The sequence below is a fragment of the Ursus arctos genome, unplaced genomic scaffold (genome assembly GCF_023065955.2).
Source record: "Ursus arctos isolate Adak ecotype North America unplaced genomic scaffold, UrsArc2.0 scaffold_18, whole genome shotgun sequence".
Lineage (NCBI taxonomy): Eukaryota > Metazoa > Chordata > Mammalia > Carnivora > Ursidae > Ursus > Ursus arctos.
The window spans coordinates 50,804,742-50,821,102 of NW_026622852.1; the positions used below are offsets into that span (position 1 = coordinate 50,804,742).

Genomic DNA, 16,361 nt, shown 5'->3' on the forward strand with positions numbered 1-16,361 from the left:
TAAATGGAATACCATAAAAGTCCTCTCTGGCTAGGCTGAGGCCCTGTCTCCACAAGTTGGATGAGCCTGTCACAGAGGCCCTGCCTGGACACCCACCCCCGCCCCCCTCATTCCATCCTAATCTGGGCCTGGCACGAGAAGTGTGTTCATGACCTTCCTGGTGCTTGTCCCAGGGCCTCAGAGATTTCTTCTTCTCTGTAAGAGTTACAGGAACGTGGGATTGGCCCAAGAGCCCTGTGGATAAGTGTCCCTGAACCTGAGAGCTTGGAACACTGGCTGGGGGCCCCGGCCCACGCTCGGGAGAGTGGGTGGTGGTCAAGCCCCTTGAGCTTCTCAGGTTCCCTCTAGCGTCCGGGTCACTCTGCTACCCAAACAGAAAAACAGTCTTAGAAAAAAACCTGCTAAAAATATAGTAAGGTAAATAAACACAACCAAGTTTCTAGGTCTAGCAAATTGTACGTCAGGAAAGCCAGAACAGAAGGTTTAACTCTGATACCACAAAGAACTGCCAGCGGCCAGGAGCCAGGAGAGAAGAAAGCCACTGCAGTCTCACTTTTCTAGAAAGGGTGAGTCCAGCAATCATGGACTCGTTAGCCCAACACAGACTGCCAAGCAGTTCTGGACAGATTATCCAGCAGCGATCTGAAGAGTGCTCAGAAAAGGACGCAGTGACTAGAAACGCCAAGGAGGGTCCCTGGGAATGAAACCCCTATGCTCTTGCCACTCTCCTTGACCAACAGAGCAACTGCGCCCTTTCCAGATACACCTCCCAGAGTTTCCGGAAGACCTGGGAGTTTATCTTCCTATCTTTTGGGCTACCCTAGAAAACCGTGGATTCACGATATAATACTTTAACAACACAGCTGGCCAACACAGAGCGCTTACTATGTGCCAGACGCTGTTTCAAGCACTTTGCATGTATTTAAAACTCAATCCTCAAAACAAGTGTAGGAGGTGGGTATTAATCATTATCCCAATTGCAGACATGAGGAAAAGGAAGCACAGAACAGTTAGGTAACTTCCGAGGTCACAGAGGAAGGATGGTGGAGCCAGATTTGTACGCACTCATCTCGCTCCTGACCCCACTAGGCACAGCAGGTATTGAGCCTGGAGATCCCTGATACATTAGCAGAGAAGGGGGGAGCTGGGGGTAAAAGCCCAGAGCCTACCAGGAGTGCCAATCAAGGTGCCCCGCCCCCCCAACATGCACGTGACCCATACTGGACCAATCATATGCTCTCCAAGGATCCTGCGGCATCTGGGCCACTGGCATAACTGCCCTGCTTCCTGTCCTTCCCTGGCGTGTCAGTGTTGCGGTCTTTCCCATCTTTGACTCCCCCCAGTGCCTTTCCATATGGTCTCTTTTGGCCATGGATGGTTTCTGTTGTTTGCAACCAGAGAGCCCGGCTTGAGGTAGGAGCTCGTTGCTCTCCTCCTTACCCAGATCTGCTCCTAAGGGAGTGCGCCCTCCTTCACCGCCCAGTTAGTTCATGATTCATGGGCGTGGATGGGTACGGATGAGTGGAAAGAAAGAAAGAAAGAAAGAAAAGAAAAGAAAGAAAAAAAGAAAGAAAAGAAAGAAAGAAAAGAAAGAAAGAAAAAGAAAGAAAGAAAGAAAGAAAGAAAGAAAGAAAGAAAGAAAGAAAGAACGAACACCAAACAGAATCAGTGGAGGTCTCTAGTGGTAGGCCACAGGGCTCTGTCTATATCCTTTCCCATTGATCATCATTTTCACAGTTTGAATTTAGAACACGGAAGACCTCATAAAATTCTCAGCTGCCGCGGTGGCGGAATCAATGTTTCGTGCAATGGAAGTCAGACGTACAATGCTTTCAAGACTAGATGGCTGGTTGGGATCCAAGAGGATGACATTTAACCAGCATAACGTAACATTTTGCGTGTTTCCGATGAATTCATTGTGCAAGTACCATATAGGGGAGGGAGAATTGGCTGGGCAGTAGTTCGTGGGAAAAAAGCTCTCACTGCAAATTCATTGAGTCACTAGAATAATGCAGCTGTTGAAAAGACAAATGCCTCCAGTAATGCAGCTGCATTGCTAGAGTTTGAGTGTCTAGAAAACTGGAAATGACAGTACCTTTCAACTTGGCACTTGTTGGTCCATACAGAGAGCATGTTTCCAGGTCTGGTCTCCACACTTGGGTAGGAGGGACAATGACAAGTACAGTGCATTCCAATAAAGGTGGCCCAGGTATTGATCCCAGTTGGGAAGCTAGGATCCCTGTGTGCAAGTAACTGCAGGGAAAGTCCAGAGAAGAAGCCCCAAAGACACAACAGTAGGGGACCAGCTGTGAAAATCACAGAGATGTTTTAGCCAAAGCCCTTTGGGAGGCAGGTCAACAAAAACCAAAACAATACACAACAACAACAACAACAACAACAACAACAACAAAACCACAATGGAGCTCACTTGGCAAAAACAGCACTTCAAGGAAATAGGTGCAGTTTAGGATGGCAATTTAGGACTGGAGCTGGGAGCTGGAAACTTGGCAGGAACCAGGGCCATCTGACTTTCCACCTTTCCTCTAATGGCTCTCGATACAAAACAGCCCTCTCTGTTTCCTGGGGCACTGTGGGAAAGCGCATCCCAACCCTGGCATCGGGTGATGCACTAAACTGCTCAGGACTGGGGGTGGTGGGGACAAGGAACAAAGGAGGGGCTGAGGAAGCCAGAAGCGGGGGGGGGGGGGGCAGGGGCCAGATAGGCAGGGTGGAGTATTAAAGAATAATCCAACAAATAGCTGGATGCCCACGGCCCAGCTTTGAGCCAGAATATCACCAGGAGCGAGTACTGTTCCAGACCGCCTGCGTCCCCTCCTTCTCCTCATAGTTAACCACTCTGGTGATTTGGGAGTTTGTCATTCCCTGCTTTTCTTGAAGTTTCAGTACCTATGGACGTACGCCTGAGTCATGGAGCGCTGCCTTTGGCAGGTCTTGATTTTTATTTGATGGGGTCGTGTCTAGAGCATCTTCAGCCCCGTTGCTTTTTGCCAAGCAACGTGTGAGACGTTGGCATGTTTCTGCGCAGAGCTACATTTTGCTATTTCCCTGGCCGGGGAGCTGCCATTGTTTATGCAATCATTAATTTCTACAGTTTTTGACTGTTTGGGTTGTTTGCAGCCCTTTGGAGCTAGCTGGCTGTGTCCCTGGAGTGGAACTGCAGGGCTGCAGGCTGGGCCTGTCTCTCACTCTGTTAGACAGTACAAGGCAGATTCTGACTCATCCAGGACTTTCCAATAATAAGAGTTTCCTATGATGGGATAGGCTGTCCTGAGGGGTAGTGAGGTCCCATTCACAAGGGTGGGGGGGTGTGTCTTGGGGGCGGACAGGGGCCCATACCCCAACTTTCCCAAGCTATATTGAAAGAGTGGTGCAAGGAATGAGCCAAGGCCTTGAGGGTTATTGACATAGGTTTGAATCTCAGCTTAACTACTTTCTAGCTGTGTGACCGTGAGCAAGTAATTTCCCTCTCTGAATTTCCAGTTTCCTCTTTAGAGTGGCTGTGTACTCATGGCAGTTTGAGAGGGAACCAAGGGGCCTGGGAAGGCAGGTATTTTGAGAAAAAGAAGAGAGGCAAGGCTGGTCCCAGGACTGTGGGTCACCTTCAAGGGTCGAAGTGAGAGTAGGAAAGGCCAGCAAAAAAACCCTCCCCAGACAATCTGGGCTGGGGAGGAGAGATTGTGGCAGTCTCCCTGAGAAGGAAGAGACAGTCAAGGGGTGGCAAACATCCTCCGAGGACCTTTTTGGAGAGGCTAGAATCGGGGTCCCCTAATCCCATGGGCAGAACCTGGGCCAGTGAAATACTTCTGCTGCCATGGTGACTGTGATCCACCACTCTCGCCCTCCCTTCCCCCACCATGGGCCACACCCTGCTGCCGGTGCAGCCTCTGCCCAAACCCTCAGCCCCGCTGGGCATGGAGTCAGACTGCCCCCGCGCACTAAGTTCTCTCTACATCGTGAGGTATCCCTGGGCTGCAGGCTGCTTGGGTGAGCTTGGCAAAGGGCATTCAGAGCTTCGTGTCTGGATTTTAGGCTTGTGGCTGTCACAGCCTCCCCCACTTCTTTCAGTGTTTACTGCATACCAGGAGCCCTTGACGGCACCATCTCACTAATTCCTTATAAGACAAACACTGTGAGCATGCTCATTTTACAGTTGAGGAAACAAGGCACTGAGTGATCAGGTGACCTGCCCACTATGCAGAGCTGGTAGTTGGCAGAACTCGGGTTTAATCCAGACCTGTGGCTCAAATGCCTCATCTCTTGGGCAGGAGCTCTGACTTAGTCTGGGGGATGGGCAAGGGAAGGTGCCCAGGGGAAGTGGTATTTGAGCTAGATCCCAAGGTAAGCATCAGGCCAGAGGATGGGGAACCCTGTGTGCACAGGACCCAGTTGGGAGTGAAGCTGGAGGGATGGGAAAAAGGGCCCTTGTAGTTGAGTTCAGGGACAAGGTGGGGGTGGGAGGGCAGGGCACAGGGATAGGATGTGGCAGGAGAGCTGGGCATGCTTTGGCTTTTAGAATTCTGGTAGTTCTAGCCACAAAATCCAGTGTCAAGCAAAAAGGTTTTAATCCTGGGGGTGTCTAGCTGGCTCAGTCAGTGGAGCATGTGATTCTTGATCTTGGGGTCGTGAATAGTTCAAGCCCCATGTTGAGCATTGAGCTTACTTTAAAAAAAGGGGCAGTGGGGAGCCTGGGTGGTTCAGTCAGTTTAGTGTCTGCCTTCGGCTCAGATCATGACCCCAGGATCCTGGGATCAACCATCACGGTGTGGGGAGTCTGCTTTTCCCTCTCTCTCTCTGCCCCTCCCGCCTGCTTGTGCTCTTGTGCTCCCTCTCTCTCTCTCTCTGTCAAATAAATAAAGAAAAAAAAATTTTTTTTTCTTAAGAGAGAGCGTGCAAGCAGGGGGAAGGGCAGGCAGAGGGGGAGGGAGAGAGAATCTTAAATAGGCTCCATGCCCAGTGTGGAGCCGGACATGCAGCTCTATCTCACAACTCTGAGATCATGACCTGAGCTGAAATCAAACACTTAACTGACTGAGCCACCCAGGTGCCCCTCCCCCAAAAAAGATTTTAACCCCAGCTCCACCTCTACCAGCTGAGTAGTCCCTGGGCCTGGTGGACAAGGTCTCTTCACAGAACACTGGGAGTGATGGGCTGGGCTAGGTTAGGCGGTTCTGAGCCCTCCAGGTAGAGCAGGAACAACCAGCTGGCTGGGGAAATGCCAGATGGGGCTGGACTTCGGGTGGGTGCCTGTGCAGAGGGAGGAGGAGATGGCCTGGGGAGCCAGACAGCTATGGGGAGCTGTGTATGCACCCACATCTGGGGATGAGATGGTAGCCTTATAGGCCCAACTCAGATGGGTCTTTGAGGAGCCAACTCAGTGACCTGGGCCCTTTTGGCGTTAGGATGGGGGTGGGGCCGCCTCAAAGCCACCATTGTCACCCCCTCTCCCGCCAGACTGTCTGGGACCTAAAATAGAGCAAGAGCACAGTGGATCTCGTGAGAAGAATCTGGCAAAGAGGTCTGGGGGGAGGGGTGTGAGTCACGGCTGGGAACCCTTGAGTTTGAAGCTCCCAAAGCCCAACTGCCCCACCCCCTGCCACCAGGGAGCCTGGAATCCAGTGGACAGTGGCAGGGAGGGTGTCTCTCTTCCACCCCTGTCCCACTGTGGGGAAGGGACTGGGTCCTTGCCCCAGCTCCCTCACAGAGGTGCTGGATGACTGGGCCAAATCTGCCCCCTCAGGGCCTCAGTTTCCCAGATGTACCAGGAGTTAGGGACCTCGGCAATCTGCTTGAGGGCCCTTGAATTCATGGCGGATGGTCCTAATACAGGCCTCCAGAGTCAGACTAACATGGGTTAAAGTCCCAGTTCCTTTCCTATTGCCTGAATGACCTTGGGCAGGTGCCCCCACCTTGTGGGGCTTCCGTTCCCTCATCTGTAAAATGAACATTGAAACCAAGTCCTGTTCTTGTCTGGTTTCAGCTTTCACTATCCAACTGGGAACTTGACAGCTCCTGGGACCTCCTCCCACCACCTCCACATCCTCCACATTCTCAGCTGCCAGGATGTTAACAAGTGACCCCACTTTCTAATGCCCTGTGCTTTACACACACTACTCTTGCTCCCCCACATTCTGCAGGGCAGACCTGGCTCTCGGTTCCAGCTCCCTCCATGGGAGCTGTTCAGCCTCAGTACTGGGCACTCAGTACTGGGCACTCCAGGAGGAGAGCGGTCTTGGCACCAGGGTGGGCTCTCCTGGGCACCCACCATGTGCCAGGCCTTGCCCTTGGCTCAAGCCTGGCGTCCCAGGGGCAGGGATGAACCACCCCATTGTGCACCAGGGGAAACTGGCTCCTTTCAAAGCGCTCTGGGAACCCTCCGCAAACTGCTCGCCACTGTGTGCGGGTTCGGGCAGGCGCGGTGTGTGGGGCTGGCGTGCCCTCTAGCGGCCGCTGTGCGCGTCGTCTGGCCCCGCGGTGGGAGCTGCCCAAGGTCCGGCTCGCAGCGGCCGGGCGGGGAAGTCCCTAATCCGGCCCACCGCAGCCCCATCTCCCAGAAGCTGAGAACCGTCTCTCCCATCCTCTCCTCTCGGCTTCCCAGAGACCCCACGGCAACTGCGTGCCCCGCCCCGATTGCCATGGAGACCGCTTGTACACAACTTCCTCCATCTCTTCTACCCTGTCCCAAGTGCGGGCGGCAGGCCGGACCAGCGGCCGGGCGGCCTGGGGCCCATGAACAGTGGGGCCCCAGGGACGCTGGCCGTGGGGAGAGTGAAATTCTTCGGCCAGCACCACGGGGAGGTGAGTCCAGTCGGGCTCTGCTGACTCTAGGCTCCTGGCTTTGGGTCTAGAGTGGTTCCTGAGTCAACCTGGTGTTCTCCGACCCCCAGCAACAGAATGGGCAACAGATTCTAAGCTCTGGTTCTAGAGGGCTCAAACTCCTGGCTGACTCCAGTGTTCTTTTGATCTTGGCTTTAAAGTGAACTCGGGGCTTAGAGTAGATCCTGAACTCCAAGTTCTGGGCTTCAGCTCTAGAATGGGCTCTTGGCTCTGGGGTTCCAGGCTCTGCTTCTAGAGAAGGCTCCAGCCTCTACGTAGCTTCAGTGAGGGCTCTGAGCTTCAGGCTCAGGTTTCACAGGATTCCAGAGAGAGCTCCAAGTTCTTGCCTCGGACTGCAAGAGTGGTTCCTGAATTCTGGGCTCTGGTTGTAGAGTGAGGCCTGAAGTCCAAGCTTCCACCCTGGGTTCCTGGGGCAGTGTTTAGGGCTGGTCCTGGAGTCTGGGGTCAGGGAGCCCAGGATGGCGCTACTTTTGTGCTTTCCTTCCAGGTCAACTCCTCCGCCTTCTCTCCGGATGGCCGGAGGCTGCTCACAGCCTCTGAGGATGGCTGTGTGTATGGCTGGGAGACCCAGAGCGGGCGCCTGCTGTGGAGGCTGAGTGGCCACGCAGGTGGGGCTCCTTGGGCTGCATGTGGACGCGGAGGCCGGTGGTTCTGTCTGGCATTCTACAGAGCCTATCACAGTGACCTCTGACAACTGAGCTGGGCATCCAGACAAGACAGCCTGGGCAGGGCTGGAGCAGGAGGGCAAGGACACAGGACCTGGTCCCTGGGGACTTTGATGCCAACAGACCTGGACTCAGATCCTACTACTGGTTTTTTTGTTTTTAATTTTTTAAGTAATCGCTACACCCAACATGGGGCTCAAACTCATGACCCTGAGATCAAGAATCCCTCTACTGGGCGCCTGGGTAGCGCAGTCGTTAAGCGTCTGCCTTCGGCTCAGGGCGTGATCCTGGCGTTTCGGGATCGAGTCCCACATCAGGCTCCTCGGCTGGGAGCCTGCTTCTTCCTCTCCCTCTCCCCTGTTGTGTTCCCTCTCTCACTGGCTGTCTCTCTGTCACATAAATAAATAAAATCTTAAAAAAAAAAAAAAAAAAGAATCCCTCTACTGATTGAGCCAGCCAGGTGCCCCAATCCTACAAGTATAAAAAAATTCTTTAAAAATATACATATTTACCATCTTAACCATTTTGAAATGCACAGTTCAGTAGTGTTAAGTATGTTCATTATGCAACTTGTCTCCAGAACTCTTCATCTTGCAAAATGGAAACTCCACACCCATTAAACTCCCCATTCCTCCCTTCCCCCATTCTTTCTGTCTCAATGAATTTACTCTAAGTACCTTTTGTAAATGGAATCATACAGTATTCCTTTTTGTGACTTGCTTATTTCACTTAGCATAATATCCCTTACGGTTCCTCTATGTTTAACCACTTTTTTGACTGTGATCACAAGTCGTGTCACCTGAGCCTCTATTTCCTTCTCTTTAGAATAGGGATAGTTGCTACCCTATGGGATGAGATAATGCAATCAAAGTGCCTAGCACCCAGTAAGGACTCAGTAGATGTAACTACTATAATCAAGACAAGAAAAAAATCTGGTAATTACTGGGCAGATTGACTAATGTTATTAATACAGAAGTCCAGCGCTGGGACTCTGAACCCAGGGTGGGCTCTCAAAAAGTTTCTGGGAGGCGCCTGCATTCGCTTTTGGTATTGATTTTACAAATGGGCAAATTATGGTTGGGTGTTTTAAGCCAAGTCACAGAAGCTTGACTTGCCAGGTGGCTGGAGGGTGAGAGGGTTAGAAGGGAAGGTAGGTTAGATAAGGCTGGAGAGATTAGCAGGGGCCGGCCAGCAAGGGCTGAAAGTGGAGGGCAGCACCCCTGTTCCCTGACCATGGCTGCTTACCCAGGCCCCGTGAAGTTCTGCCGCTTCTCCCCTGATGGCCGCCTTTTTGCCACCACCTCCTGTGACTGTACCATCCGTCTGTGGGATGTAGCAGAAACTAAATGTCTGCATGTCCTAAAGGGTGAGTAAGTGGGATGGGACAGGAACCAAGCAGCCAGGCCTGGGTTCCTTTCTAGACCTTGCGGTGTCCCGTTCCACCTTGTTCCCTCTCCAACCCGGTATCTGCAGGTCACCAGCGGAGTGTGGAGACAGTCAGCTTCAGCCCTGACTCCAAGCAGCTGGCATCGGGTGGCTGGGACAAGCGGGTGAAGCTCTGGGAGGTACAGGTGCGTGGAAGGGTGGCCAGAGCAGGACCTGCGACTGGGAGACACACCCCACCCCCAACAGTGGCCCCAGAAAGGTCGTTCCATCTTCCTCACTGCCCACAGCTGGCAATCCGTCTGCCCATGAGGTTCACCCGGCGTGGACTGTCCTCCTCTCCTGTCAAGGCCCAGGTAGTCTCCCCAGACCCAGTGTCATCACATTACCCAGGCAGCCCGCAAGGAGGGCCTGATCTGACCCATCTGAGGCCTAGAACCTGGCAGCACAAGACTCCTGGGCTGCCCTCCAAAGCTCAAGGCTCTCTCCTGCAGTCCGGCCAGATGCTGCGCCACTTGGGAGACCACCGAGACTCCATCCAGAGCAGTGACTTTGCACCCAGCTCAGACTCCCTGGTGAGCCACACCACCTCTGCCTGGCCCTACTTCAAGGAACCTGGAGCCCACCCCCACTTTCCCACTTGGGGCTGAGCCATGGTTAGAATTCTAGACCTTGACTGGGTGACTCTGCTCTTCTGAGCCTGTCCCCTCAATCTGTAAGATGGGAAACGCAGCAGGATTCAGGATGCCTGCTTTCTCAGAGTCTGGCCAGCTAGGAACCACAATGGTGGGCATGGGCTGGCTGGTTCATGCTCACGGCAGATGTCTGCAGGCCACTGGCTCCTGGGACTCCACTATCTGCATCTGGGACCTGCGGATGGGGACCCCAGTGATCTTCCACCAAGAACTGGAGGGCCACAGTGGCAACATCAGCTGCCTGTGCTACTCGGCATCGGGCCTCCTGGTGAGCTGGGTTGCCCTGGGTTCCAGGTTGGCCCCCTGCTGGCTCCAGACCCAAGGGCTTAGAGCTGTCTGCTGTCCAGGCTTCTGGCTCCTGGGATAAGACCATCCACATCTGGAAGCCCTCTACCAGAAGCCTGCTTGTTCAGCTCAAGGGCCATGTTACCTGGGTGAAGAGCATAGCTTTCTCCCCTGATGGGTCACAGCTGGCCAGCGCTGGCTACTCCCATATGGTAAGCCCACCCCACCAGGCCCATCCTCCTGGCAACATCTAACCCAACATCTCCTCCTATCCCAACATCTTCCTTTAGCAGAGCCCTCAGCAGTCTAGAGATGTCCACATCCTATTTGCCCTAAATAGGAGGGTGCCAAGGGCAGAACTCAGGTGCCAACCACTTCTGTACCTAGTGCCTGGCACTAAGGTCTGTGCTGGCCCAGATGCTAGTGGCACTGACTTTTAATTTTTATTTTTTAAAGATTTTGAGAGCACGCAAACAGGAAAACACAAGCTAATGGGAGGGGCAGAGGGAGCAGACTCCACACTGAACAGGGAGCCCAATGTGGGGCTCAATCCCAGGACCCAGAGATCACGACCTGAGCCAAGCGCAGATGCTTAACACTCTGAGCCACCCAGGCGCCCCCTTTTTTTGAGAGCATGCATGGGAGCAGGGAGGGGGGAAAAGGCAGAAGAGAGAGAATCTCAAGCAGACTCCCTACTCAGCTCAATGCCAGCCTCAAACTCATGACCCTGAGACCACGACCTGAGCCAATACCAAGAATCAGACTTAACCAACTGTACCACCGCCTGGCACTGACATTCTTAACTCATCATAGGGGCGCCTGGGTGGCACAGCGATTAAGCGTCTGCCTTTGGCTCAGGGCGTGATCCTGGTGTTGTGGGATGGAGCCCCACATCAGGCTCCTCTGCTATGAGCCTGCTTCTTCCTCTCCCACTCCCTCTGCTTGTGTTCCCTCTCTCACTGGCTGTCTCTATCTCTGTCAAATAAATAAAATCTTAAAAAAAAAAAAAAAACTCATCATAGCTTCAGGGTAAAGAAATTGCACTGCACTGAATTTTTGCATATTATGCTGAGCATGTTAAATATACCTCACAGACAACAAAACCCAGGTTAAGAGGTTGGCTAGGACTCACCCCAAACTGATTTCAAGGATGCCAGACTTGTGGGGTGAGGTCTCCCCACCCTTCTGCTTGTTTTTATTTCCAGGTGAAAGTCTGGGACTGCAACACAGGAAAATGCATTGAGACCCTGAAGGTAAGGCCTGTGGGTGTAGCACCCAAGGGTGTAGTAAAAGGCCTGCCAGGGGAGGCTGGGGGCAGGCAGGACATGCACCCCCAGAGCCTAGTGAAATGCTTTTGGCAGGGAGTCCTGGATGTGGCCCACGCCTGCGCCTTCACCCCAGACGGGAAACTCTTAGTGTCCGGAGCTGCTGACGAGGCAAGACGCGAAGTCCACCGCTCGATCAAACCTCCCAGAGCCTCTCGGATATAGCATCACCACAAATGGCTCTCGAACTCTCCCTGCCCGGAGCGCATGCGCCCTGGCAGAATGAACTCATCAAAGGACAGTAAGGGCAGTTCCACATCACAGCCCCCACACCAACCACAACAGAGCACCCACGAGATCCCCGTGGCCAGGATTGTCACAACCCCACACCAGGGCTGCCAGCTGCTGCAAAGAAGCCGCTCACACCCACCAGACCCCTGGTAACCACAGCCAGGGCACAGCAGCCCACCTCTCCAGCACGGTTAGTCGAAACGCCCGCAAACACAAAGCACCACCAGCCAGTTTGTCTGTGTTTTATTGACGTCAGTGCTCAGGCTTTGACCGCGTATTTCCGCAGCGGGTACAGCCGCTCCTTCCGCTGCTGCTTCTTGGTCTTCAGGTTCTCCTCATGCTTGTTCAGCCGGCGGCGCATGGCACGTGTTTTCTTGGGCCGCAAATCCAGGGGCTTGTACTTCTTACCCTGGGTGATGGGAGAGCAGGGGAGTCTGAGCACCAGGGGTTAGGAGCTACTGTGGCAGCAGACGCTGGAACTGAGCTGCTGGGGGGTCTGCGGAAGATGCTGGAAGTGACTGAAGGAGGCCACTGGGGTGCAGAGGTTACTCTGTACACCTGAGTGTGAGGAGGCATAGTACACCCACACCAGCAGGGGACTGAGGCCCTGTGCTGAGAGCTGTCCTAGTGATCAATCAGTTCTGGCCCCTGCTCAAGGAGCTCCGAGCCTGATGGGAAAGACTGAACAGCTAACAAGTGGCCCATTGCTGGGAAGGAGGAAAGAGATTAAGAAGGTTTCACCTAATGACTGGTAATAGCCTAGAAAGCAAGCAACTTGAGTGAACACCAGTACCAAGGGGAGAAAACGACGTGCACAAAAGCCCCGCAGGATAGCAGTTCAGGTGCTTTCTGGAAACTGCCAATAGCTCAGAGCGGGAGGCACAGGACAGGGGTGAGGTAAGTGGGTAGCAGCCTCAGGGCAGAGAGCTGCAGAGACCAGCCGCGCAGAGGAGGGAAAGCTCTAAGGTGGGGGTTTGGAAGCACGAGTCTGTCCACCCACATCCCCGATATCAGCAGCACAAGTCAGGGCTTCGTCCATTTCAGGTTTACTAAACCCTCAGAGCTCTGCTGTCCACCAGACGAGGCACTAGCCACACATGCGGTCTACATTAAAAACCCAGGCCTTCAGCCACCACAGCCACATGTGGCCAGAGGTTGGTTACTGGACGGCGCAGACAGAGCTTTTCGAGCACTGCAGAGTCTATCGGACAGCACTACCATAGGGCAGAGGCCTCACCTATGGCCCTGACTGAGTGGTGCCAGGCAGGGGCTACACTCACTAGAAGACAATTCTTCCAGGCGGTCACCTCTGCATGGTCACCCCAGAGCCTGATCAAAGAATTTCAAGCCCAATTCTCAGAAAGACGTTCCCACACACAAATGTATACACATCCAGGGGAGGAAGCACCCCCCACCCAACAGTACATGCTAGTGTCCCCCAGGCAGCCAGCCCACGACCACGATGGCTTTTTTGACAGGTCAAAGCTTCCAAGTATTCAAACACTAACTTGGATGTTGATGTGAAGCTATTTTGCAGATGTACTCAAAGCCCCTAATCTACTGACTTTAAGAGAGATTATCCTGGGTAATCTGAGCAGGCTTGATTTGATCAGCTCAAAGGCCTTTAATGCAGGGCAGAGGCTCTCCCCAAGAAATCCCACCTGAGGATAGCAGCTTCAACCTGTGTCACCTGGGTTCCAGCTTGCCCATGAACTTCTCTTCCTGACAGCCAGGCCTACTGATTTTGGACTTGCTTATTAGCTAGCCCCCACAATCACATAGGCCAGTTCTTTGTAATAAATCAGATGGATGTATACATACATATGAAGTCTCCTACTGGTTCTGCTTCACTGCGTAAGCCCTGATAACACCGATTTTAAGGACAAGACCAGGGGCATCTGGGTGGCTCAGTCGTTAAGCGTCTGCCTTTGCTCAGGTCCTGGGATCGAGCCCCCCATCAGGCTCTCTACCTCTGAGAGCCTGCTTCTCCCTCTCCCTCTGCCTGCTGTTCCCCTGCTATACTGTCAAATAAATAAATTAAATCTTAAAAAAAAAAAAAAAAAGGACAAGACCAGAAAATGGCTTAAAAATCCTCGGCTGAGGCGCCAGACACCTGTGGAAATCTCCCAGGAGCACTCAATCCGCCTCTCTCCAAGACATGGTTTGGAAAGTAGACCCAATCCCTCAATTATCTGTAGGTGACTCTGGGCAACTTAACCTCTCTACAACTTGAGGTCCCCGTCTGAAAAATGAGCGTCTCAGGTGCTTCAAAGTGATGGAGATAGTGCTGGTAAGACAACTAAAACATTTAAAGTTAATCCTCACAGACTGCCCAAACTCACTCAGGTGAGAATGAATTAAAAACCCAAGGCTCCAGCCAGACTCCCATCACACTGTTGATTTCCTGCCAACTGCAGCCCTGAGGAAATGCAGTCTGCGTGCCATGCTGGTGGCAAGATGGTGGGTTAAGAAGCAAACCCACCTACAAGTTGGGAAGGCTCTGGAACGCCCAGTCCCATGGCCCCCAGCAGAAGCTCTTTATACTACCCTTCTGGCCAAGGGAGGGCTAGAACTTTGCTCCCTGCAGCTAAGCATTCTAACTCCCCCAGCCCAAACTCACCTTGTAGAATTTCCTGAGGTTCTCCTTCTGCGTCTGGTTAATGACTGTGAGAACACGGGCGATCGATTTGCGAACAACTCGGCTACAAAACAGAAAGACATCAGTGAAGGTGGTGGAGACATACAATGCTGCCACCACCCCCGCCCCGGAAGGCATCTTATATTTAGGACTTGACCCAGATGTCATACGGCAGGGGTATCCCCCACCAGCTCATTCATATTCACCCAAGAGGTACCTAACCCAGTCCAGAAAGAAGGTGTTTGGGAGGTAAGGCCCGAAGACTCTAGGAGGTGGGCATCTCATGAGCAGGGACAGGGAAGGGCTTCTGAAAAGCTGTCAAGTATTCACCGAGCAGAAGTGGAGGGCAGATCAGAAAAGATCTTCCATCCCGGGCCATATATCCTCAGAGGTTTATGAAAACCTAAGCAATGCCTAACCTAAATGAGCCGACTGTGGGAAATCATGCCACAAGCTGGGTGACCAGATTAAGGAGTCAGAGGAGGGGCCGCTTGGGAGGGAGGAAGGGGGGTAAGGAAGAAAGGGAAGGGAAGGGAGGGGGGGGAAGGAAGGGAGGAAGGAAAGGAAAAGAAAGAAAGGCAGGCGATGGGCGGAAAGGATGAACACAGGAACAGGCTGGGAATAAGTGATTTGTAGTCATGCTGAATAGGAGGCATGGGGGGGGATGACGGACGGCCACTCGGTAGATCACTGGTAAACAAAGTCTCGAGGATTCAGCATGCAACTTGTGTTCCCCAACTCATCCAACCCCCTCCAAGCACCAGAGGTCCATTGTTAGGGGCCCATTATATAGAAGAGGAAAACAAAACAACAAAAATTCTGGGTGCTGAGTCAGCACACCCATTAGGTAGGATGTGGCAAAAGAGGAAATGTGTGCCCAGTTCCACAGACTCCAAACCCACGTCCCTTTCCCAAGTCCTGACGCTTGATGCATGTAAATCAATAAGGTAACTACAACTCAAGTGAGGGGTGGGCGCAGGGTACCCACCTACCAAGTGAGGGAGGGTGAGATAAAAAAAAGTCAAGCGCTAGTGCCAGGTGGTTAAAAAACAACAACAAAAACAAAAAACCAGTCCAGTCAGACTTTTCAAGGCTGCGTGGAAAAGGTCCTTTGAAGGACAACCCTTTCTTTCTCCCGTCAGAGAAGCCGAGCAAAGATACTCCAAGCAAAAGGACCAAATGGTCCAGGGCACACAACAGGAAAATCACACAGCGGGTGTCCCGTGCGGCTGGCCGCGAGCAGGGGGAGGCTCGAGAGGCTGGTCAGGACGGGCATGGCATTCCAACCCACGGGTCCCTTACAGGATCACTTAATCCACCGCTTCCTTTAGCCGGCTTCGAAAACCCACAAATGCTTCCGACGCACAGGTGTCCCCCACACCAGAGACGCGGCCGCCCTCACTCACATCTTGGAGAGCTTGGAAGCCGCGCCGCCTGTCACTTTGGCGACGCGCAGCTGGGACAGCTCCACCTTCAGGTCTTCCAGCTGTTTGAGCAGCTCCTCCTTCTTCTTACCGCGAAGGTCTCGAGCCTTAATCTTGGCCTGAGCGCAAGTCCAGGTGTGGGTCAAACACCCGGCAGGGCCGCCTCCGCCCCCCCCCCCCCAACGGCCATCCTCCCCTCCACCTGCGGCGCGACCCGCCCCAGGAGGGCGCGCTGGGGGCCTGGCTTCCCTCGCCTAGGCCGTGCCCTGGGCAGGGTAACCGAGGCCCCGGCGGGCTCGCCCTCGCCCAGGTCGGCCACGATGCTGAGCCGCTACCCCCATTCCGCAGACGGGAAGACGGAGGCGCCAGCAGCGCAGGCTCAGCTCTCCGGGCCCAAGCCAGCAGGGGAGAGGGCGGGAGACCGGCTGTGGCGGCGCGAGGCCACTCCGCACGGCGTCTTACAGGCCCGGCTGGCAGATGGGACCCCACCGCTCACCTCGAGCTCCCCACCCCAGGCCCCGAGCCCCACAGCGCGCGGATGGCACCCGATTCCATCGCCCTCACCATGGCCGCACAATTCGCCGCTGCTGCCGCCGCCGGAAAGAGACCGAGGGAAAGAGGAAGGGGACGGGGCTGACCTCCACAACTACTGCCGGGTGGCGTCGGGCGCAGCCAATGGCCCCGCAGCGAGGGAGCTCTAGCTCCGCCCCTGACTCCTCCACCCCCTCCTCGCCTCGGGGAGCGCGGTGGTCCCGTGGGTCTAGCTCCGCCGGGAGGAGCCCCGCAGCTGCGATTGCTCTGGTCCGCCTCACCTCCTGAGCAGAGCATTTGAGGAAACTGAGGCCCGGGGTGACCGGCAG

At 53.9% G+C, this 16,361-nt stretch overlaps 2 protein-coding genes across 2 annotated transcripts; one reads left to right on the top strand and one right to left on the bottom strand.

The window, feature by feature from the left end:
- Positions 1-6,686: 6,686 nt before the first annotated feature.
- On the top strand, positions 6,687-11,687 carry WDR38 (WD repeat domain 38). Its single transcript, XM_044389518.2, has 9 exons — positions 6,687-6,816; positions 7,343-7,463; positions 8,770-8,886; positions 8,994-9,091; positions 9,398-9,478; positions 9,735-9,866; positions 9,946-10,095; positions 11,089-11,136; positions 11,245-11,687. The coding sequence occupies exons 1-9, from the start codon at positions 6,748-6,750 to the stop codon at positions 11,371-11,373; spliced, it is 945 nt and encodes a 314-aa protein (XP_044245453.2). The 5' UTR covers positions 6,687-6,747; the 3' UTR covers positions 11,374-11,687.
- On the bottom strand, positions 11,668-16,161 carry RPL35 (ribosomal protein L35). The gene is made up of 4 exons (XM_026513949.4): positions 16,066-16,161; positions 15,484-15,620; positions 14,060-14,141; positions 11,668-11,848 (listed from the first exon to the last, which is right to left on the bottom strand). The coding sequence occupies exons 1-4, from the start codon at positions 16,066-16,068 to the stop codon at positions 11,699-11,701; spliced, it is 372 nt and encodes a 123-aa protein (XP_026369734.1). The 5' UTR covers positions 16,069-16,161; the 3' UTR covers positions 11,668-11,698.
- Between the last annotated feature and the right edge of the window lie 200 nt (positions 16,162-16,361).